The sequence below is a fragment of the Macrobrachium rosenbergii genome, chromosome 44 (genome assembly GCF_040412425.1).
Source record: "Macrobrachium rosenbergii isolate ZJJX-2024 chromosome 44, ASM4041242v1, whole genome shotgun sequence".
NCBI classification, from domain to species: domain Eukaryota; kingdom Metazoa; phylum Arthropoda; class Malacostraca; order Decapoda; family Palaemonidae; genus Macrobrachium; species Macrobrachium rosenbergii.
In genome coordinates, this window is record NC_089784.1 from 28,095,970 (window position 1) to 28,119,545 (window position 23,576).

Below are 23,576 nucleotides of genomic sequence, written 5' to 3' on the forward strand. Positions count from 1 at the left end.
TGTAAAGATATAATCACCTCCTTCATTGGTACCCACTGCTGAGCTGTGAGTGAGAGTGAATTAAAATTGTGATCTTCCTGTATAGCAAGAGATGGTACAACATATTCCTTCACACTGAAAACTTCACAGGTTCGACAAAGACCACCAAGGTTGGGAGTTTTGTCAATCAGTGATGCTACAATTATGAGACTGCCTCTTCTTTGACTGGAAAATTTCTGGGAAATAAAAAAAAATCATTAAAAAGCTGCTTTAATGCTATTCAGTCACCCTAAAAATTATAGATCCACTTTTTCAAATACTTTCTTGGATAAAATTATTCATGAACCCAAACAAAAACCTAAACTGAGCTCTTATGCCATAGCTGAACATGTCTGTTACCACCCATGACTGACTATTGAGCTATAGCAACGGACATACATGAAAATCAGTATATTCCCAGCACCACAATGGAGAAAAAGAGTAGCTAAAATCTCGAAACAAATGGGATACAACTGACAATGATTTTAATGCTACAGAAATTAATGCTGATCCTCATACTATAAAAAAAACTGAACCAGAATTCATCACAAACCCATTACTGTATACATTAATAAGTCTTATTCAATGCAAAGACCCTCTTGCTAAATTCTAAAGAGAAAGACCCAAATGGCCATCCCAAGACCACAGAATGCATCCCACAAGGGGTAATTCTTCCCAGCAGCTTCATTGTTTGCAAATGTATTCTGGGTTACTCTTCCAGAATTAGCATCTTTTTGCACTGTCTGTGTGATGTACAACCATGCTCATAAGTGATGCTACATGATTTCTTTTTGTATCGTCCAAAATATCAGACTCAGTGTAACGGTTTCCAAGTACTGTAGTGTTAAACTTTTTTTTTTATTTCCAATGTCATACATGTCGATAAGTTTGTGAATTAACAGATAACACTATTTTTCTTATGGGCATATGAATATGATCTCTTTCATGCATTGGAATGATTCGTACTTTTTGTGACATAAAGAAATAATTATATAAAGCAAATTATTGAGTAATTTTTGCCATCAGCAGTCAAATAATCACAATCATGGCAACGTTCAAACTTAGAGCCGTCACGACATATGTCTATAAATAGAACAGAAGTAGAGGGCTGTCATTGGCAACCAGCCAGCCAATCAGGTTTTAGCTCTATTCTGTCTGAGAAAGAGCATTTGCTCAGAAGAGTTAAAAGGATACCTTAGTTTAACCAGACCACTGAGCTGATTAACAGCTCTCCTAGAGAGGGCTGGCCCGAAGGATTAGACTTACAGTATTTTAAGTGGCTGAGAACCAATTCATTACTTAGCAACAGCACCTACAGCTTATTGTGGAATCTGAACCACATTATAGCAAGAAATGAATTTCTATCACCAGAAATAAATTCCTCTAACTCTTCATCAGCCGGCCGGAGACTTGAACTCGAGCCTAGCAAGTGCTAGTCTACAGCTCTACCGGCTCAACCAACGAAGAGCTTACTTTTGCTCAGAGAAGCTGACAATGACATAGTGTGTGTGTTTTGAATACAAAACGTAGTTTTTAGTAGTGTATGTAATTTACTGATTACATACAGAATAGAATGAATTCCTTCTTAATACTTTGAATGCAAAATTGTTGGTTCAGAGATTCTTCAGCAACAAAATATATAGAATTACACTGCATAGAAGGAACTGGCAATTCATTCTCTCTCTCTCTCTCTTTCTCTCTCATGTCATTTGCCACGTAAACATAAGTATTGTTCAGTAACTCAGCTTTTGTCTTCATAAAGTTTACCGTTGTCATGTCTTTTCTTTCCTACAAAACATACAAAGCATCATACTGTAGCTACCAGTCGGGCAGCAGATAGGTAAAACTGTTACTGCTCAGTGATTGGCTACGATACTTCCTACCACTCCAGACAATATCGTTTCTTAATGATGGTACATACCGTGTGCAAGTTAAATTGATTACAAGTTAAAAGCATTTCAGTTCAGTACAGTATAAATATAGAACAGTATATATAAAATAAAAATATAAATGAAAAGTTTTTATTTACCATTGGTAAATAAAAAGGAAAACAGTATGCGACGAGCAGAGGAACAGTAACTATCGTAAATTGTGGCCGAACATTACGTATTTTAAATCGGCTGACCCTCTTCAGTGTCCATCTTATCCGATATCCGGGTTAATGAGGTCCGGCTTAATGAGGGTCGACTGTATAACAATAGACCTAATAAGCTCAACAGTCACAACAAAATTTTCAAAACTGGAATATGAACTACAAAAAGTTTTCTTTGAATTTTGATGTTTTAGGCCATGCTCAAACTGTAAGTTGCAAAATGATTTATAGGTCTAATAAAAATAATGTAAGACTTCTAAGGGGTAATCTCATTTGCTAAAGGATTTATTTTTAGAGATTACTGTACCTCTCTTTTGATGATGATTTAAGTTATATCGAGATGATAGCTATTAAACTAAATATTTATTAGTATTAATGCCAAGCCCTACGCAACACTTTTTTTTTTTACTAAGAATGTTACTTTCTTGAAAATCATGCTTGCTTTTGGTGTATAACTGTCATTCATAAGGTAACTTGAATTGTAAGAATATGTAAATAACTTAATATGTTTTCCAGCCAGAAATTGTCGATATACAAATGTGAATGCTGAATGTGATGTATTTTCAGCAAGTAACAAAAACTAACACACCTAGGCCTAGAAATAAAATCTTGGCTTTAACAAAAGTATAATTGCATAAACCAGTGGTTCTCAATCAGAGAGGAATTTCCCCCTAGAGGGGAATTTTAGTTTTGCAGGGGGAATTGTGACTAGATTGACAGGCTCAAACTGGCTCTAGTACCACACAAAACACAGTGTGCATCAGTCCGCACTACTGAGAGGTCACGCTGGGCTTTCTCTCAGCTAGCGTGTGTGTTTGTATTAGTATTTTGTTGCATATTATTTGGAATGCACCTTTTGAGGCAGACAATTCTGGAAAGGGGGGGAATAACATTCTGACATATGGTGAAAAGGTGCTTGGGCCAAAAAAGGTTGAGAACCACTGGCATGGATGAATATTTGCTAGTTAACCATAATTTTTTGTGGTTAAGAAATATAACATAAATCATTTTATTATTTATGAAAATCCAAACATTCCTATACTATACATATAAAATAAATATTTCTGAGATGATTTCATTTTCTCTATTCATTGAAGAACTTTGTTCCAGGTAGTTCTTGTTGATGTTACTCGAATGATTATGTCGCACACTCCCCACCCACCCACTGATAATAGGGGATGCATTTTAGCTACAGTAATACTTTTGTATTTATTTATTTATATTTTTCTAGCATTGAGGTGTAAAAATAATCAAATAGGACTACTTAAAATCTTATGGTTGCAACGAAAACAACATTAATGCTATCGAAAACATTTTTTTTTTATTATTATTTTAACATTTGAACCTTCATTTGATGAAGATATTTTTTTCTTGAATGAATTGGCAATGAGTGAACGAAACTTTTGAAAATGTTTCGTAACTGTTTCTCCGAAATTTGGCTATAATTTTCTTACAGTTTTGAAATAAATGATAGATTTTACTTTTATAAAACATACTTTGGCCTTATTTTATAAAATAAAAATGTATTTTCCCATTCAAATAAAGAGATAAATATGGAGCATATTAGGTTTCCAGTTTGTGAATTTTGAACAAAATTCTATGCAATCAACTAGTACCACTTATGAGTACGGCTGTACCATTCATTTTCATTCAATAATCTACTACCTTTCTCCACTATGTTACTGTTTTCAAGTGTTTCTTAAATTTTTATATATTCTATAGGTGCTTTTTTCCTTCTGGGCCAGTGGTGTCACTCCCACCATATGATTAGTATGAGCACTTTCTTTCAATTCAGTAAGCACTTCACTTCATTTTAGGCTTAATTTCTGTTACTTCAATGCTAAATTTGTGTGTTGATTTTCAGTAACTAAATTTTTTTACTGCATCTCAGTGGTTTTTCTTACCAGTTTCATAAGTTAACTTCAGTTCTCCATTTTCTGTTCTAAGTATTCTTTACTACGATGCTGATTTTCACTTTTTTTTATATTATTCAAAGGGCATTATCCTTTCGTTAATACTTCGCAAATTTTTTTACCAGTTTTTTTTTATTAATTTGACTAATTATGTGATAAGTATTTATTCACTATTGTTTGTTCTGCATATTTCTAGAGAATTTAATTAGTCATTAATACTGCACTTATCAACTGTTCATAAAATTTTAGTTTTTGTGATTTGTATTTATTCCATATTACTGTACTGTACCACTGTGTGGTCCTAAAAACAAGCAGATACTTTGTCCTTCAGAAAAAAATATGTCAGTCATCAGCATTGTGTAATGTTTGGATGCCAGGTAAAAGTCTCAAAATTTCTGCAGTCTGATTTAAAAGCTGATTTTCAGGCATGCAGTTAAATTATTATGTGCCAGACTGTGAGAAGCAACAATCCCCAACGAGAAACACAATAATCCCGGAGATTCTGCTAGCCACCACCAGGCGCCCAATCAGAATATTCGCCGGGAAATGCCAGTGAATGATGTCACGCGCCAGCCTGACCGCTCAGCAAAGCTGCATCAGCGAGACCTTCAACGATAAATTTTTGGCTTACGAGGAAATCTCACCAGCCAATCAGCAGCGCTAACTTTCCTCTTCAGCCAATCAGCAGGCAACCTAATTTGACCCCCCACCGACCTTCTTGTATATAACAAGCAAGACTCACTACAAATGACAGTCTACTCCTGTGTTTCATCATGATCATGCTCAGCAGAGCCTCAGTGAAACGTGACCTCGATCAGCACTAAAGAAGACTTTCTCCTGAATGACAAATCTACAGAAGATGAACTCCCGATTTTAGTTACCAATGTACAGGTACACTGTAACTGATATACTGTACTATATTCATCGGAAATAAAACTATCCAATTTTGTAACCTGCTTTCCTCTCCGAGTATGACGAACATTGATGTGTTACTGGCAGCATGCAGTACAGGCAGTCCCCGGTTATCGGCGGGGTTCCGTTCCCGACAGTGTGACGACAACCGAAAATCGCCACTAACCGAAAATTGGCAATAATAGCACTGGTCCCTGGTTAGTGGCACCGATAACCGGTTAGCGGCGCCAATAACCGGTGATCAGCGCCGCCGATAAGAAGCGATCAGCGCCGATAACCGGTTATCAGTGCTGATAACTGGTTATCAGCGACAAAAATCTGGTTATCGTCATCGCTAGACAAGCGCCGTAAAACCAGATTGCCGGTAACCGAGGCTACCGAAAACCGGGGACTGCCTGTAATCCAGAAAAATCAATTATCAAAAAAATAGAGAAAACTCTATACAAACTGAATGCCGCTGATGCAGCTTATCACCTTCAACACCGCATGTTAAATTATTATTATTATTCAGATGACGAAACCTATTCCTATGGAACAAGACTTGAAATTCAAACTTCCAAAGAATATGGTGTTCATTAGGTAGTAGTGAGAGGAGTTAAAGGGAATTACAAAAGAAAGAGATCCCACTTATTAAAAAGGAAAAATAAATTAATAAATAGATAAAAATGTATTAAAATGCAAGCAGAATAATATTAGGGTAGTAATGCATTGCATCTTTGCTTGAACTTCTGCAGTTCCAATTGCACGACATCCTCTGCAAGGCTGTTCCACAGTCCAATGGTGTGAGGAATAAAGGACCTCTGGAACTGAGAAGTTTTACAGCAAGGCACATTTGCTGCATACTGGTGCTGCTGTTCAGCGAATCTGGTTGCTCTCAGTGGGCAAAGGGGATCAGAGATCAATTGTGAATGTGAAAGATCTGTTGAAATACAACTTATGAAAAAGTTGCAAACAAGAGACCATCCATTGATGGTCCAAGTCATAACTGCTACTATTAGGTAACAGAAACCTACCACCATGAACCATTCTATCTAAAAGAGATAAATCTCTGGCAGAAGCTGATATCCACACTGGAGTACAGTATTCTATTAAAGGAAAAATAACTTCCTCCAGGACCTAACCTTAGTACCAGCTTGATAAATAAATCTAGATGACAAAGGGCATATCTACAAAAGACCTATGCTAGTGCAGGAACTGCCCAGACAGATGAGAGGCTCTTTGTTTTTGACTGGAATTTTTTTTAATTTTAGGAAAGTTAACTGGGCTTAAACATTTATAAAATACATAATGATTGTAGTACAAAATAAATACATTAACCAAAAAAGGTATCATGTTAGAAATACTGAAAATCTTTGAACCACACTAAACTACAAAAAATCAACCTTTTAACCTTTTTATACTGTATGTGACATTATCCTAACCTGATTAGGCAGACCTAAAGAACTAGACAACTCGGGCATCATGGATTTCCATGGGGTCATCTTTTTCTGAACATTAGATCGATGGTTTTCCATAACCTCTTGTTCATCTACTGGAGATATTTCCCCTGAAAAAAAGTCAAGATTACAATAAACCAAATACATTCAAGAATGGAATTTTGGTGATAATACTTCAAGTGATTTTAAACTCTTCTAAGTGTCAATAACTAGAGTTATTATCAAGATTTCTCTTTTAGGTGGGGTCACATGGTTTTTCTTTAAACATCTTGTGATACTATGCCACTAATATGGACACCAAATTGTTCATTTGTTATTGTACAGGCCAAACTGTTGTTACTGTATACAGGTTACTTTTCTTCCTTTGAGGGTAGTACACATATTAAACATTACGTCGAGGCAGTTTCAATCTTTCCACAGATATTGCTAAAGCACAGTAACCTAAATACCATAGGCTTGGGCTACTGTTAAAGCTGGGTTATATTTTATATAATAATTGTATCTACTTAAGGTTAGTCATACTTTTATTGTTGATTGAATTTCTATTTCTGTCAGCCTTTCTCTTCTCTTCTTCCAACATTAAAAAGGTGCCAAACTTTGTCTGTAAGATAATGAACATGTGCAACTTTAACTGTGCCGCCAATATTCATCCCTTTATGCAAACTCAGAAGGCAAGATAACACGATTTGTTAGAAAATTTACCACTAAGAAAGCCTCTAGTCCATGAAAAAGATGGTGGCTTTACCACTATGGCTCTAAGCTGCAAGTGACTTACTGTATAGCTATGGCCCACTATTACATGAATTTTTAAAAAATGGTTTTTTCTAAAGGGAAGACAAAACATCAACAAATGTTCTGTAATATGTTCTAAATATCTCATACAATAAAAATAGATAATACAGTAACCAATTTACACATTAAAAATTTTTAATTATTGCCCATGCACAACCACACAATGACAGCATTAACAAAACACAACTAAAAATTAACTAGAATGCACTTACCAACAGCTTTGATAACCCATGGTGCAGGAACTGATTCAGCTAGAACCTTGTCTTCATTATAAAGAGGCAAAATACTCTTGACTGGCAAAACTGATGTATCCATTACATTCAAAAGAGATTCAACTGCCAACCATTCATCATCAGACAGCATTGAGAGACATGGCAGATCATATAAAATAGTCTGGAACAAAGGTAAATAATTCAGCAAGTATAATAGAAAAATACAATATGGTGAACAGAAATGAAGTTTCCATAATAAAACTAATATTGTAATACTTACCTGAAAACCTGAATTAGCCCTGGTCACTGACCAGCCCAAACTGTATCCCCATAATTTTACCCACAAAGTGGGTAATTAACTGTCACCGTTACCAAAGCTACAGGAAAAATCTTGTCAAATGAGTTACCTGAGGTACCGTTGACAATGCTGCTGCAAATAACAGCCGACAGAGGCCAACATCCCCAGTTGAGTCACTCACTATCAAAAATTGAAGTGGGAAGGAGGGTGGGAATCATTCAGGTGTTCAGGTCAGGTAAGTATTACAATGTCAGTTTTATTATAAAAACTTCATATTGCAATACATTCCCTGAACACATGAATTAGCCCGATTAACAAAATTTTAATGGAGGTGGGATCAATCTAATTCAGCCCGACCTGTCAACGCAGAATAAGCAGGTAACTCATTATCAGCCTACTATGAGTAAATGTATGAACCATATCAATCAATGCTTTCGGCAAAGAGACATGCTGGAGGGAAATCCATCTAGATTGCAGCACGCCCCCTTTTTACAACTGCAGAGATGGTAGCTCACTGATCTGCTCTGCATAGGATATCTGTTTAGTCATACACTCACCATATCAATCAATGCTCTCGGTGAAGAGACATACTGGAGAGTACTTTGACTGTTAGTCAGGTCAGTACTGTCTCGGTCCGTCAACCTCTCATGTATGGAGGAGTACGATGAACCTCCCATGTGGCTATTCAGAGCCTCTCGTGTATGGAGGGGAATGAAGGATTGTGCCGAGCCGCTGATCCTCCAGATAAGGCCTGACAATCGACAACTGAAGATGTATCGCAGCGCCAACAAAAAAGCCTAGCCTACTAGAGAATCTCCTCGGACTCTCGTAGGGAAATTATCAAAGACTAAGATACTTAAAAACGTACAAAACCTAAGTTCATGTGATTATACTATTACTGCTGCCTAAGATTCTAAAGGCTAAAAGGAATTACTCTATCTGGTTAATCTAAGAACATCCACACTAAGAGAATACCACCTCAGCTAAATGAACGCACCCTAGATAATAGAGTTAGCCGCTACGCATGGACTAAGCGAATAACCCCCCAACGAGGCAAATTGAACATCTCTTAAGTAAAAGGAAGTAAACATTGAGACGGACTTCCAAGTAGCCACCTCCAGACTGGAAGACACTGAACAATTCCTTAGAAAGGAAAATGAATTGGCCATACTCCGAATGCTGTGCGCTCGGGGTACAGAGCTTGAAGACAATGAAGAAGAACCCTGAGAAGCCTGAGAAATCATCTCCTTCCGAAAGTAACTCGTCGCATTCTTTGACAGCAGATGGGACGGATTCCACGGAGAGACGAGAAAAGTACGCAGACGCGGATGGAGTTTCTCAACCTTTAATAAATAGACTTTTAATGGTCGCACCAGACATAAGGACATCTCCGCTGGATCACCGGTAACGAACTCTTGCCGACAAAGAACCCTAAATGAACGAGGCAGAGGGTTAACCTCTGACTCCAACTTCGCCACAGATTCCGGAAGAAGAGACAAATACATATCATTTCCCGTCTAAGAAACCAGCCTAGAAACTGCCTGAAGCTCGCCCACCTTTCTAGCTGTAATTAAAGCCTTAAGAAAAAACACCTTCTTAATCAGATATCTTAATGTTAGAAGTAAGTATATCTTAGTTTAACCAGACCACTGAGCTGATTAACAGCTCTCCTAGGGCTGGCCCGAAGGATTAGATTTATTTTTACGTGGCTAAGAACCAATTGGTTACCTAGCAACGGGACAAATCCCACAGAGGAGCCCAAGTCAGCAAGACAGGACGTTTAATCTAAAAGGAACGTAATAAATCATGGATGATCTTACTACTAGAAATTTTCGGGACGATGGAAACTACATGTACTGCTAAGTGTTGAGCGGTAGCCAGTAATCGCTGAATAAGAAAGAACCCTGACTTTCCGAAGGAATAAAAGAAAATCAGCTATTTTGGCTATTGAAGGTCTACAGATGGAATGACCTTCCTTATGACACCAACCTCTATACATTGTCCAGCTGACTGCGTAAAGCTTATGGGTTGACTTTCTCAAGCTGAAAGAAAGCTGTCTAGACAGCTTTAGAGAGTCTGGTCTGTCTAGCTGCTCGCTCAATAGTCGCCTTCCAACTAGGTTCAGCACGCAAGGTTTGGATGATAATGGTGCAAATGCAGTTGTCTGAGAAGATCTTCCGCATGGGAAGGAACATCGGAACTTCCGCAAGGAGCTTAGGAGTTCTGGAAACCAAGGGCGTAGGGCCAACAAGGAGCTATTAGAGTCATAGACGTCTTGACACTCTCCCGCAATTTCCTGATTACCTGATGAATGGGACCAAATGGCGGAAAGCATACACCTGCAGGTGATTCCAATTTTGTAACGTCGCAACAGTGCCTTTCAACATGGGGTCCACCACTGGTGAGAAATAACAGGAAGACGATGGTTTAATCTCATTGCGAAAAAGTCCACAAATGCTGGCCGCTTCCAGAGAACCTGACATACTACTTCCTGAGCCAAAGTCCACTCTCCCCCCAATACCTGATGAGAGCGACTTAATGAGTCGACCAGTACATTGAGATTCCTTGATAAAAGTAGGGGAAAAAGAGACACTTTCCGTTCTTCGCACCTCCTCAGGACTCTATGTGTTATAGTATTGAGTTCTTGTTGATCTTGATCCCCTTGAGTTCTTCAGATACAACACGGAGTTACGTTGTCACAAAACAGAGCTACTACTCTGTTGTGCACTAGACTGAAAAACACCTGAGGGCTTCCTTTACAGTCCTGAGTTCCCGATCCCTCCAGAGGCCCAACGCCTGGGTTTCCTCCAAGGTTCCTCCCCAACCTTGATCTGAGGCATCTGAGTACAGATGAACGTCGGGAAGAAGGGAGTCAATAGACCTTCTGGGCGTCAGATGCACTTCTTCTGAACACAACAGAAGATCTGACAGGCAAGAATCGCTCATGAATATGACTGCAATCTCGTTGTGGAAGTCCCAGTGATTCCTGAGACATACCTGAAGAGAAATGCATCCAGAGACCAGACCCTGGAATTAAAAGAGAGAGAGAAGACATTCTCCCTAAGAGGCTTCTCCAAACTGGTACCAGCTGTTCCCTATTGGACAGGAACACTATACTTGCTGGAGGACTGACTGGATCCTCTCCAGGGTTGGGAAAAAATCCTCACAGGAAGAGAGAGAGAATCCTCATCCCTGAGAGGTTATAGATTGCGTTGGGACCAGGCAACTCTTGGCAAAGATTAGACGAATTCCTAGTATCTTGCAAAGATTCAATAAGAAGTCCCTCACCCTTACTAGCTCCTCTAAAGAGGAGGCAAGGATCAGCCAAGGGCTAGATACTTCAACATTCTGTACCCTTGATGATGCATAACTGCCAACACCGGAGACATGAGTTAGAAGCAACAAAGTTCGTCATACTGGCCACATCACCTGAACCATGAGCAGCCACACGAATCATAGCCTCCTGTGACGCTACTGCTGACGACAACGACATGAAATTGACCATGGAGGAGACATCCTCCTCTCTAAAAAGACTATTGCAGAGCACATAAAGGCGCCCTCAACAGAACCCTCTTACGTATGTCCGGATAGTGAAGCAGAAGATGATTTAAAAAGAAACCTCTCCTCTTCTTGCCAAAGAACATTATACAGCCAGCCAAAATGTTAGCCTGGTATGCCAACCCATCTAAACTGAAGTGATGAGGTTGTCAAACAGTACAGGATTGGAGGGAGTATATCCAACTTGTTTGAGAAAACCCCATCAACCCCGACAACATCCACAAAGAGTGGAACAAGGCCTCAGACTGGCTGCAAAAAGTGTCCTCCAAAATACAAGCCTCACAAGATGTAACCGCCACCAAATGATTCGATGAAGGAACCCGAGAGAGAAGAGCCTCAACAGATTCATTGAGAGGAACTCTGACACAGGCAGAAGGGTTATCCACTACCCTATTGAACCCCTTCCGATTAGGAAGCAAGGTTGAATCCTGCCTACCCGACCCAATAAGAGAAGATAACCTAGAGTCTGCCTCCCTCAACACCTGCCCGACTCGGCCAAACCAGACCGGTTTACTTGATGTTTGGGAGACTACTGGTTTAGTTGCATACAACGATTCAAACATCGCTTGGTTTGGCTGTGTAGGTTCCTCAGGAGCTATAAAGTCCATCATCCGCTTATACTCACTTTCATTTGTTGGAGAAAAAACCTATATCTGGTACCAGCTCCTCTTCTTCAAAAGAGCATTCTCTGTCAGACTGGTCCGACCAAACCAGGATAGGAAAAGAGACAGACCAACCACACGCAAAAGCTGCACCTGATAACCCAGAACTTGCTACACCTGGATGTATGAGACCAACACCTGAAATACCTGACCCCATCGTACCTGAGCCAACCATAACCCGGTTGCGCAAACCCTGTACCAACTAAAGCCAATGACAAAACTCTTGAGTCAGACACACTCGACTTAGTAAACCCAGCACCGCCCAGCAACGATGACGTAACACCTGGGCCGACCACACCTGGGCAACAAACGCCCACCCCTGCGAGCGGAGAGGCCACAACACTGTTCCACTCAATGCCAGATGAACCAACGCCACACCAGGACAGGTATCCGGAGCTGAAGTCACAATGATTAAGGGTGAGGGAGGAAGAATTCCCTGGTGACCCGGAACCAAACCCAAACCCACATTGAACACTTTAGAAGGAGGAACAGAAATAGCCGCAGGAAAAGTTGAGAAAGAAGTAGAAGGAGGAGCGAAAGGAAAGCAGCCACACTCGGAATAACCACCAGAGCACCTACTGCCGACGTTGGACATGTGGAGAACGTACCAACTGGTCCAGTACTCAAAGCATTTCTCAGGACAAGCTATGAGCTGCGGAACCAATGGGGACCGAAGAAGGAAAATTACCAGCTACTCTAGTGAAAAGGAAGGGCTGAGGACACCATCGGTACTGATACACTCAATGATGACACAGACGAAACGCCAAATGCCGTAGCATCCGCAAGAACCACGGTGGACATATTACGTTTTAAACCCAGTAAAAGAAGAAAATACGGAGTTGTGGAAGACACCGCAACTGCCTGTGAAGTATCTAGACCAGAAGCCTGAGAAAACTACAGGACCCGTGTAAGGTACTAAAGAAGACAGTCCCGCCAAAGAAGGTGAGAGTGCAAAAAAGTTCTTAATTTAGCGACGCAGAATAACTGCCCGCAAAATTTTGCATCGTGAGAAGAATAGCAGCTGTGTTATGATGCCAGAAGACTGATATTTAGGAATTAGGAAGTGCTTTGCCAGGAATTTATTGCATGTGTTAGACGTGAACAGTTAGCTAAGTGTGTTGTTCGAAAACAGTTACAACAGAGGAAGTGTACAATTCCTGTGTTAGTGAAGTGTAGTTCGAAAAATTTGTTTGTTAAAATACGTGTGACAACATCTAGCAGTTCGGTGCATGCGCATGCCATCGTCTCATTCCCACAATTCAAAGATCGTCATATCCAGTTCAGATTTACATTTAATGTAAATCTGCTGGCTGTACACCTTACCTCAACCCTGAAGAGAGCCGCTGAAAACTCCAGCATTACAGGACTGAACCAATGAAAATTCTTTGCTCAGCTGACTTAATGGCAAAGAAAACAGGATGAGCAAGAGAAGACTCTGAAGAGAGACCTGATAAAGAAGATTGTGTAAAGACACTGGAAGAAGGCTTAGAAGAAATCAGGAAAAGAAGGAAAACTCAGAAGCAGCAGAAGAGGCCATAGTTTTTTTTTTTTTGAGAAAGAAAACTAGACTGACTCTGTTCCCCTTTGATAATCTTGACAGACATCACTAGCAAACTCAGGAAAATTCTTCAAGACATGATCGTGAATATTGGAAAATCCAAAATTGAAAACACTGCCTAACTAGTAATCTATAACCCTGTGACAAACCCAACAATTCTGCATTATATTGAGCCAAATTGAATTTGAAAACCCTATCACCAGAATTACCACCACCGCAAGACAAACCAAACTCATCCACCAAAGGAAAAGGAACCTTCGAGGACGAAGGAGCATTCTCCAACACTACAGAACCCAACAAACCCAAAACCACATCCGAACAACGAACCACGGACTTAGAAACCTACCGTTGTAAAGAACTCGAAGCAGGAAATAAAACCGAAGATGGATCCAAGACGAAGTTGTCACACTAGAAACCCCAACCAAACCCGAACCCAAAGAAGACTGCACCTTCCATTTCTCTTCCTGAACACTTCCTAACCTATTTTCTCTACTCATCTGTGTCTTACCTAACTACATCAACCTCAGAACTTACACCTTGAGTGGGAAGGGGGGAAACTGCTGCCAACACTGCCTGCTCACTGCCAGGGGGGCCTGCAGAACCTACCTTCAAGGCTTGCAGTTCTCCATGACCCCCGGCACCCATCAGGGCTGGTTCTGGAACAGGCAGGGGGCTGAAAAAGAACGATTAGAATCAACTAAGCTACTACTATCACTATCTCTATTCTCTGTTAACTTACTCATCAGGCTAGATATAGGCTAGACATACTGGATGATAACTCTAAGTCTGAATCTAACGCTTCCTTATCTACTGATTGTAACCCAACAGCTGATCCTGACCTAAGCTTACTCTTTGAGGCAAAGGATTTTCTGTTTCAAATAATCCTCCATTTGATCTACTGACCAAGACCTATACTCGTCACATCTCTGACTGATACTATGTAGACTGAACCTTCCTACATAAAATACAAACAGAATGTCGATCGTGTTTGAGGGTACTCATCCTACGCTTGCAGGACGTGCAGGACCGATGAGTGGCAGCATCCCCAGCAGTAGAAGGCTCGGTCATTAAAGATGCAGATGAAGTGGAAGCAGCGGTGCTAGCAGATGGCAACATCTTCTCTTCTGATTTGTCCAATCGAGTCCAAAATACCGATCCAAAGTTAAAACCAGGAGAGAAGTTCCAAATCCAATCAATAAAGTATAAATCCAGGAGAAAAGGAGTTGAAAACAGTCCAAAATCGTAATCTGATGTCCAAATTCTTTAAATGGGGTCAGGCTAAATGACCAAAAGTTCACCTGATGTGGGACACACCCCCAAAGCACGGCGAACAAAGAGCAATTGGGGATGTCAGCCTCTGTCAGCCGGTATTTGCAGCAGCATTGTCAACGGTACCTCAGGTAACTCACTTGACAAGATTTTTCCTGTAGCGCTGGTAACACTGACCGTTAATTACCCACTTTGTGGGTAAAATTATGGGGATATACAGTAGTTCAGGCTGGTCAGTGACCAGGGCTAATTCAGGTGTTCAGGGAGTGTATTACAATACAAACAGTACTAAGTCTAAAAACTATTCACCCCTGATAATTCAAAATTTTCCATCCAAATATGGTCAAGCATACAGTATATATATTTTATATATATAAACTCATTAATCACAATTAGCCTTATTCTGTGTAAAATGGACCCAGCTACACCAACTCTAAGAGTTGAAAGCAAATAGGTCCCACCATGCATGCCCAGCCCACAGTCCAATGTCAGCCGGCAATATCTCTCATTCTTGTATGCTACTCCAATTATATTGCATTTGTGCAGCTCATCTCAAGTCTAACTGAGTTTTTTCCAGAATTGTGTGTCTTTTTAGATTTAAGGATTTGGTGGGTTTTCCATTTTGCACCTTTTTGCTTTGGTCATCACTGTCATCAATGCATCCTTATCCATATGTGCTATTTCTCTTTAGGCATCCATAAGTTTCTTTTTAATTCATTTAGTATCCCAACTTGGCTTGTATAGAAGAAGTTTTGCTCTTGCTTCTTCATTATCAAAGATTTTCATTACTCCTCACCTATTAAGTAACGTACATTGTTTCTCGAATTTTTGCATAATTTTACTGTAACATAATTTGCATGTTATTTATTATACAAACTATACCATAAACATGGATTTTCTGTGGATATTTGCAACAGTTCCCATGCATTCCATTTTTGTCTTTATATTTATTCCAATGTTTTCAGGTTTTCATAGACTATGGAATTAATACTTTTCATTGGTACAGTTACTCTTCCTCAATGTTTTCACTTTCTGAGTTACATGAATTGTTTGTTATCAGGTTACTGCTGACCTTTGGGGAAGAATGGTTTTTTCTTGGACACAGTTTCCATTTTTATACTTATATTACTATTCAATTATGTACTTCTTGGGTTAGATAAATTACTGCTTTTATTCAGATTCTGATTAATTATAAGTAATAGGTTGTGATGAATAAAACTTATTGATTTCCAAGACAAAAGTCATTCTTCTCATACAAACTCATTGTTGTACTGGTAAGGCAAGTTTTGCCTCCTAATCTCAATGATTTCTAATAGCTCATGGAGCAGATGACAAAAATTAACAAGCACAGCTGCTTGGGATCTGGAGATTGCCCATGCTTGTGCAGTATAACCATCTGACAGTCCCCCTCGCCCAACAAAACCCCTCTTATTTTAAAAGAGGGACCGCAGCATCTGGGATGATTTTTTGGTATGTGGAAAAAGGTTAGTTATAAGGAATGGGTTTATATGCAGGAATTAATTTAATCTTTAAAATATTGTATTAGCTTTTTGAGATATGAGACTTTCAGTTGAGAAACATGCCAAGCGCCATCCTGGGCGAAAGTATTTTTAACTTATTTTTCACTAGTTTTATCCTTGTACATCACGGATCCGTCTTCAATATTTTAAAAATGGCACTTGGCATGTTTCTCGACTGAAAAGCTCATACCTAAATTAAGAGGGTGAAGATGACTTTCTGTCATAAAAATACAGCATTATCTTGGTTTTTATTGTCTCACCATCTCCTAGTATATTTTTAAGGATATTACAGAGTATAAAAGACATCATCTTTATGGTTTCCCACATGACTGTGAATGTGAGAATAACAAGACTTTGTACTATTATCTCTTCATATGGAAAAGCAAGTTTTCTCAGTTAAATCCAGAACAAAATACAACCCCATTGATCTTCCCTGTTGCTCCATCTACTGCTTACATTATGGACAGGCATCAGCTTCAATGTAAACGTATAGTGAATACGCTAAACACAATAATGTCTATAACAATAAAAGCTTAAATAAAATAACATGGCATATTGCTGTACTTTACCTGTAATGTATAGTGCTGAAGAGGATGGAAGACTTTAAAGTAGAAATCATTTAGCATGTTCAGTGTGTTGCGCATTGCATTTCCTTGCTCTGCTACGAATTGAAGGCAGTGTTGGACGGATCTGAACTCGTTCAAAAGTTCAGTAATATTCTTGTTTTCACAGTGCTGCCAAATCTTCCTTAATGACACCTTAAATAAAATAAAATTTTGGATAATTATTTCCATATTATCTGGTTTTAGATATGTGTGACAAAGAGTGTTAGTGAGGTTTCAAAAGTCACTTAATTATGTTTTAGTTCCCTACTGCTGTTATTATTTGTATTTAGTTTAAACTGATAATTGAGTTAGCATTAACTCTCACAAGACTGACTCTAAGGGCTTGTTCTAAGTAAATATTATACTTTAAAATTTTACAAAATGACCTAAGGGTTTATTCTGAATAAATATAAGACCTTAAAACTTAGCATCTGCATAAAACAAAAATGCTATATATTCTGGAAAAACTTCTTTAGGTGCTTTGCTAATGACTTGATCCAGACATTCACATTCTTACATCTTGAACACAAAGGAGTAGCAAAGAACAACTGTCCTTGAAAGAGTACCTTTGACCCATCAATAGGTAGCAATTATCTTTCTTATCATTTGGCATAAACTGGATGTCGCACAGTGAGGACAAGGGGATAGAACACAAAGAAGCTTAATGCTTATAGTATATTTTAATGTCAATGCCATCCACTCATTACAGTACTTGAAAAAGTAAAAAGACTATAGATCTGAAGTAAAAAATACCTGTAATGTTACCCATATTTCACTTAGAAAGTAAGCCTTAAGATAGCTATGCAAACTAGAACAGTTACTTCCTTCAGCATTAACACGTTATACATTAACCCACATACCTGAGCATAAAGCCGAGTATTGAAATGCTGAGCCATACACCACGGTAGAACACACTCAATAGACTGCCTTAGCAGGTGTTGGTCCTCTGAAGTGCAGGCAACATGAGTTAGTGAGGCTAAAAATGATCCAACACAACCCACCCTCTCTTTTGTCCCCTGGAAAAATATATGAGCACATGTAAATATAAGACAACTGCAAATGAAATATAATTAACCTAAAGTACTGTTTCAAAGATATAAACCATTATTTTACAAATGACATGTTTACTGATAAAACGGGGACACCAAATTTTAATCAAAATTTACCAATAAAAATAAGTAATATCACTGACAGAGAAGCCCCTTCTGCACTTTCATTCTACCTTCAAGGCTAACTGAAAGCCAATATCGATCAGCAGAGGATAGCAGAGGGTTGTATAAACATAATTCCTAATTTTTGTGCATTTTCAGATATAAATAAAACTATTTTATCATATCAGAATGACTATTTATGGGAGAAACAATGATTGCAATAGGTTTATGGTAACTAAGAGCCTAAATTAGATCTATGGTCTCTACTGAGCTTATGTGCACTAAGCCATCATTACATACGTATCAACTGACAAGCTTCAAGATATACATTAATAATTTTTTATTCCTACTCGTAAATTCGGAAAATGACATTCACGGCATACCATGTTCCAGCCATGAGTCAACACGATTTCGTATCAATGCAAGGTTTGGCTTCTCTGGGTGACACCCATTACTCATGGAGGATTTAATGAGAATACTATCAACCCCTAGGTATAATGAGTAAAGCTCATAGATGTATTTTTGCTAACATACGAACCTACACTTTCACATACGGAGTACTCCGTGCTTACCTAGCTTTGGCTGTTCTCGACTCAACTCTGAAAAAACAAAATCCTAATGCTACCTGGGTCACGTGGTGTGACCTGACCCCGACCTCCTTCTCCCACTGTCTTCCCAGCCTAACTCGTTTTCCCACGTTTTCCAATTCGTCTCTCGTTTTGCATTCATATTAGTTTCCTTCTATTCTGGGTGATTGAGAGTACGTAATCCCAGTGCCTAGTGTTTGCCTGACCCTGTTTACCATTTTTTGTGTTGATATCTTCAATTCTGTGGTGATGATCTTTGTTGTTGTGCATTAGACTTGGGTCTTTGTTCCTGAGTGCAGGACAAAGGAGTGAAGGAGCAAGTGTCTCCCACGTATTTTTCTTCATCTCGAAATACGCAAAAAGTGCACAGTTTAGCGTTATTTTCTTTGTGAGGGGGATTCCATCCTGAGTTTTCCATAATGTAATTTTATTTTCTTTGTGAGGGGGATTCCATCCCGAGTTTTTCATAACATAATTTAACAGATTTTGTGTTGTTCTTTGAGATCTTTTCAGGTTCGGGTAAAGTGCTTGTTCAGTACCCACATGATTGCATGTGTTCATGTCTTTTTTCCCCCACACCTAAGTGTTGGCAAGCTTTCTCTTGCTTCCCGCGGTGACAGAAGAGAAAGGGAAACTCATCCCACGTTTTTCATGACATAATTAAAAAGATTTTAGTGTCATTCTGTGAGATCTTTCTGGGTTAGGGGAAAGTGCTTGTTCAGTACCCATGCGATTGCACAAGTTCGTGTCTTTTTTCCCCACACCCAAGTGTTAGCGAGCTTTCTCTTTCTTTCTGCATTAATGGAAGAGAATGGGGAACCCTAAGTGCGACGTTGCATGAGCAAGGACAAGCCCAGTAGAAAATTCAGGTTGCCTATAGGCACTGATCCCCATTCTACGTGCATCTTTGCTGAGGTCGGGAATGTTTCTGTGAGGCCTCATATGGAGAATGTGCATCATGGCTGTTTCCCCTGTGAGTAAGAAGAGGCAGAAAAAGAAGACCACCCCTATCTCCAGAGAACCTTCCCCATTTCTTCTCTCTCCCCCACCGTCATTGCCACTACAAATTCCTTCTACAATACCCATCATGCCTGGTAAGGATGGTTTTCCTCTTTCTGTACCTTCCACTAAGAAGAAATCAGACCCGGTTTGGCAAGTTCTTTAGCAGGTCCTCAAGAAAGAGTTTCAGCATAGCAGTAGGACGGAGTTGGGAGAACCAAACAAGAGTCGGGAAAGGACAACAGGCTGGAATCACCCTATAGTCCTTCCCAACCAATTGGTGATCAGAGAGTAGAAGAACGGAAGAGCTGTTCACTCACTGGGGAAGACGGAGATCCCTATCTATAGAGTAAGATCTCTCCTCCAGACCTTCTCTGATGCGGAGGGATAGACACCGCCTGGGACCGTATTCCAGCAGGTGTAGCTTGTCACCGCGAAGGAGCCACTCTAGCAAGAGTGGCTCCCGCTACTCAGCCACAACAGAACGGGGTCACTGGCATCATTGGAAGAGCCATTCTCCTCAGTACCCATTCAGGAAGACTTTCAGATCACATTCTAGAAGCCCATCACAGTTTACCTCTCCAAGGCAAGAGCGGGATAGAGCAGAGCAGAGCGTCACCCCTCCCAACACCATTCCCAGCACCAATCACTGAGATGGTGTACCAACGTGAAATCAGGAAAACATCACCTTTTGGGTTCGGGAGACACGTCTCGGGAACGGTGCTACCCGGAAGGTGGCCACAGCAGAGCAGGTTTCCGTGCTTCCCATTATCATTCCAGACAACGATCACCAGGATGGGACAGTGGGCATGGAGCCATATCCGACTCAGCCTCCCAACGACGTTAGGGACTGGACGACCACCCAGCAGAACGGAACAGACCGGGAGATACCAGGCCCATCAAATTGGGTAGGAGCCAAATACTGAGGAGGGATGGACACCTCCCTCCTAAATCTCATACATGGAGCAACATACCCCTGGATAGTCTTCACCAAACTGGCTCCAAATTCACCAGTGGGGAAATGATGAACCACGAAGTGATGTTGGGAAGGGCATTGAGGGTTTTCTCTTGGCTCAACAGGTGCCAAGGGGTGTAGATGAAAGATATGAAGAAAGCTGTACCATCCGAAAAATGGCACACCATGAAGGAGTACATGGCTCCAGCGGGGAAGGCTTTGTCTTACATGGCCAACCTTGTGGGCCACGTGTGGGCTAATATCCTCAAAAGGAGGGATTCCCACTGGTCACTGGCCCAGAGGCACATCTCAGCCAAAAGATGGCTTGGCTTAAGGATGAGTCTGTGCACTTCCCTCCAGAGTTGCTGAGCCAGGCAGTAACGGAGAAGAGAGAAGATGAGGAGGACTCCCTCTCAACAGCCTCGCTCAAGTCGGTACTTAAAATGATTTCTTTATTAAAAATACCTGTAGATGAAAAGGCAGTGAGTGAATAATTGAAGGCAATTCTAATAGGTCCCCCAGTGGCAAGCTACCACTTGATTGCTATTTCTTTTCTTATCGAGGACTGAAGCACTTAGGACTCCTTTTCAGAAAATAAAACACAATAAAAGGTATGGCTTAATGTGCGCTAAATACAGAAGGTACTAAAGGTGTTAAAAGTATCAACTATTTTGCTCCAAATTCATTGCTTTCTTTACTTTATTGTTCATTCATTCCCTTTGATCTTTTCCTACTTAGCTGTCCATCTTCTTTAACTTTACCTTGCCCTAATTTTCACCTCTCATTTAAGAACAAATCCCCCAAACAAGCCTTGAGTGTCTAGAAATGTGACCCAGTGATCTTGTTAAATATATAAAAACTCAGCAAATGAAAAGTGTTAATTATAAGTAGTTGGGTTTGTGATGAACATATTCCAAATTATGTTGCATATTTAATGAAAAACTATACAGTACTTTGGAAATACTTTAACTGTCCTGGTTGACTTTGAATAACTGTGAGTAATAACAGTTAAACATTAATTACTATAGTAGAACATAACATTAATAATGGATTACTGTACAGGCAGTCCCTGCTTATTGGTGGCATCGGTTAACAGCGTTTTGGTTTTATGACACTTGGCTAACAATGTCATTAACCAGATTTTTGGCAGTTTATCAGTGTCGGTAGGTGGTTTATCGGCATTGGCAAGCAATTTTGGCGCCAGTAAGCAGTTTATCAGCATTGGTAAGCTGTTTATCGGCATTTACAGCATCATAAACTCCATTTACTGTATTACCATAATTACTGTGATGTTCAGGTTATCGATGATTTTCGGTTATCGGCGCTCGGCCGGGAACGCAACTCCCGCTGTTAACCAGGGACTGCCTGTACAGTATTGGCAATTTCAATTCAACAGGATAATACAGAATACAGTAATGAAGTATGAAACACCAGAATGCAGGGTGTTCATAAAAGAAATCAGGACATAACTCTATAACTTCTTAGTAGCTAGAATTAATTCTTTCACTTACTTCATTACTTGATACTGAACCAAACTGAAAATAATCTTAGTTCACAGCATAAGAAACTCACCTGTTTTAAATGCTTATCAAAAATACAGAAAAACTCAGGAAAATGGATAATGATCAAGGACACTCCCCACTCCTGCATATATCTAACACTAGGCTGTTGGTGATTTTTTATCAGACCTTCACACAACCATTCTAAGGCATCACAAGATTCCTCCTGAGAAAGAAAAGTCAATGCAAAATTCACATCAGGTCAAAACTTAAAAATTCAACATTATTAAAAATATTTCTTTTGAATAGTCAATTAGCCTTTATGTCTCCCTTACTATGTAAGTACATTACAGGATACATACTGTCCATAAACATCACAAACTCTATAATCAATTTTTTGTGAAACAAATTAATAAAATAAAACAATGACATCAGAACCTACTGATGTTACCTGCGGCACTGCACTGTAATATACTACAAGACAGTACTTCAACAATATTTCTTTAATACATATTATATACAGTAATATTGTGCAGTATTTTCTAGATAAAAGTTCCAACAACTGCAAATGTTGGTTAATTTGACACTGATACAAAAGCAGGAACAGGCAATGTTTAGGTTATAGCTACATCTATATTTCAAGCACATTCATATCTAATAAAAATTTTGTATTCAATATGTGCACTTTATGTGAGATTATACGAAATATAAAATAAAAGTACAGTCTGCATATTTACTGAAATTTATACCGCCTCATGAATATAAAGAAGACATTTCAAAGATTTCCTTGATCTAGGCAATACAGTGCAAAGCTTTTCCATTACTGTTCTCTACAATACTAAAAACAGAGAACAATGATTTGCAAACGATACAAAGTTAGTGCTACTATGTAAGTACGTATAGGCTACACACAGATTTAGGATATTTAGTTAATGTCATGATGCACATTACATATTTAACATTTTTTAAGGTACAATATGCACATACGGTCCTGAAGATACCAATGTATAAGTTGCATGTCTAATAGCTGATGAATGTAAACAATAATGAAACTTCTTTGAAGTTAGGTTCCTTACTACAATGTACTGTAACATAATACATTACTTTTACATTTCTTAATTTTATATCATGTTCCATATCGTACAAGAATATTTTTTCCAGTGCAGAGTAATGATACACAAATGTTACATAATGGCTGGTTGTGTTGCTAGTCCGGATGCACACTACAAGAATGTATACTGTATTTATTTTTTATATTACGGTAGTTATATTTTCATCAAAGCTGTGCTCATTATATAAGATTATATAAAACATAGTGTATAATCTTGGCTATTTACTCAAGAATGAAAAGTGTACGTACATGTATCACAACAGACTTTCCCTGTATGGTATTTATGTGATGTCCACTTAATACGCTTAATTGCCGCCTTTTGGAAGTACCCTAGCCTAAAAGTACTGCATACCCATACTGTATTTGAGTTACCAGATATATAAACTTAAATATAAAATCAGTAATTAATCACACCTGATTATTTAACCA

General features: G+C 39.2%; 1 protein-coding gene across 1 annotated transcript in view; it reads right to left on the reverse strand.

Annotated features, from left to right (window-relative positions):
• LOC136829459 (probable methyltransferase TARBP1) overlaps positions 1-23,576 on the reverse strand; it is a 67,650-nt gene that overhangs the window by 4,378 nt on the left and 39,696 nt on the right. The window contains exons 6-11 of the mRNA XM_067088149.1: positions 22,110-22,262; positions 17,706-17,861; positions 16,810-16,998; positions 7,376-7,556; positions 6,357-6,481; positions 18-215 (exon numbers count right to left, since the gene is read on the reverse strand). Coding sequence (XP_066944250.1) covers positions 18-215; positions 6,357-6,481; positions 7,376-7,556; positions 16,810-16,998; positions 17,706-17,861; positions 22,110-22,262 — 1,002 coding nt within the window. The remainder of the gene's footprint in view (positions 1-17; positions 216-6,356; positions 6,482-7,375; positions 7,557-16,809; positions 16,999-17,705; positions 17,862-22,109; positions 22,263-23,576) is intronic.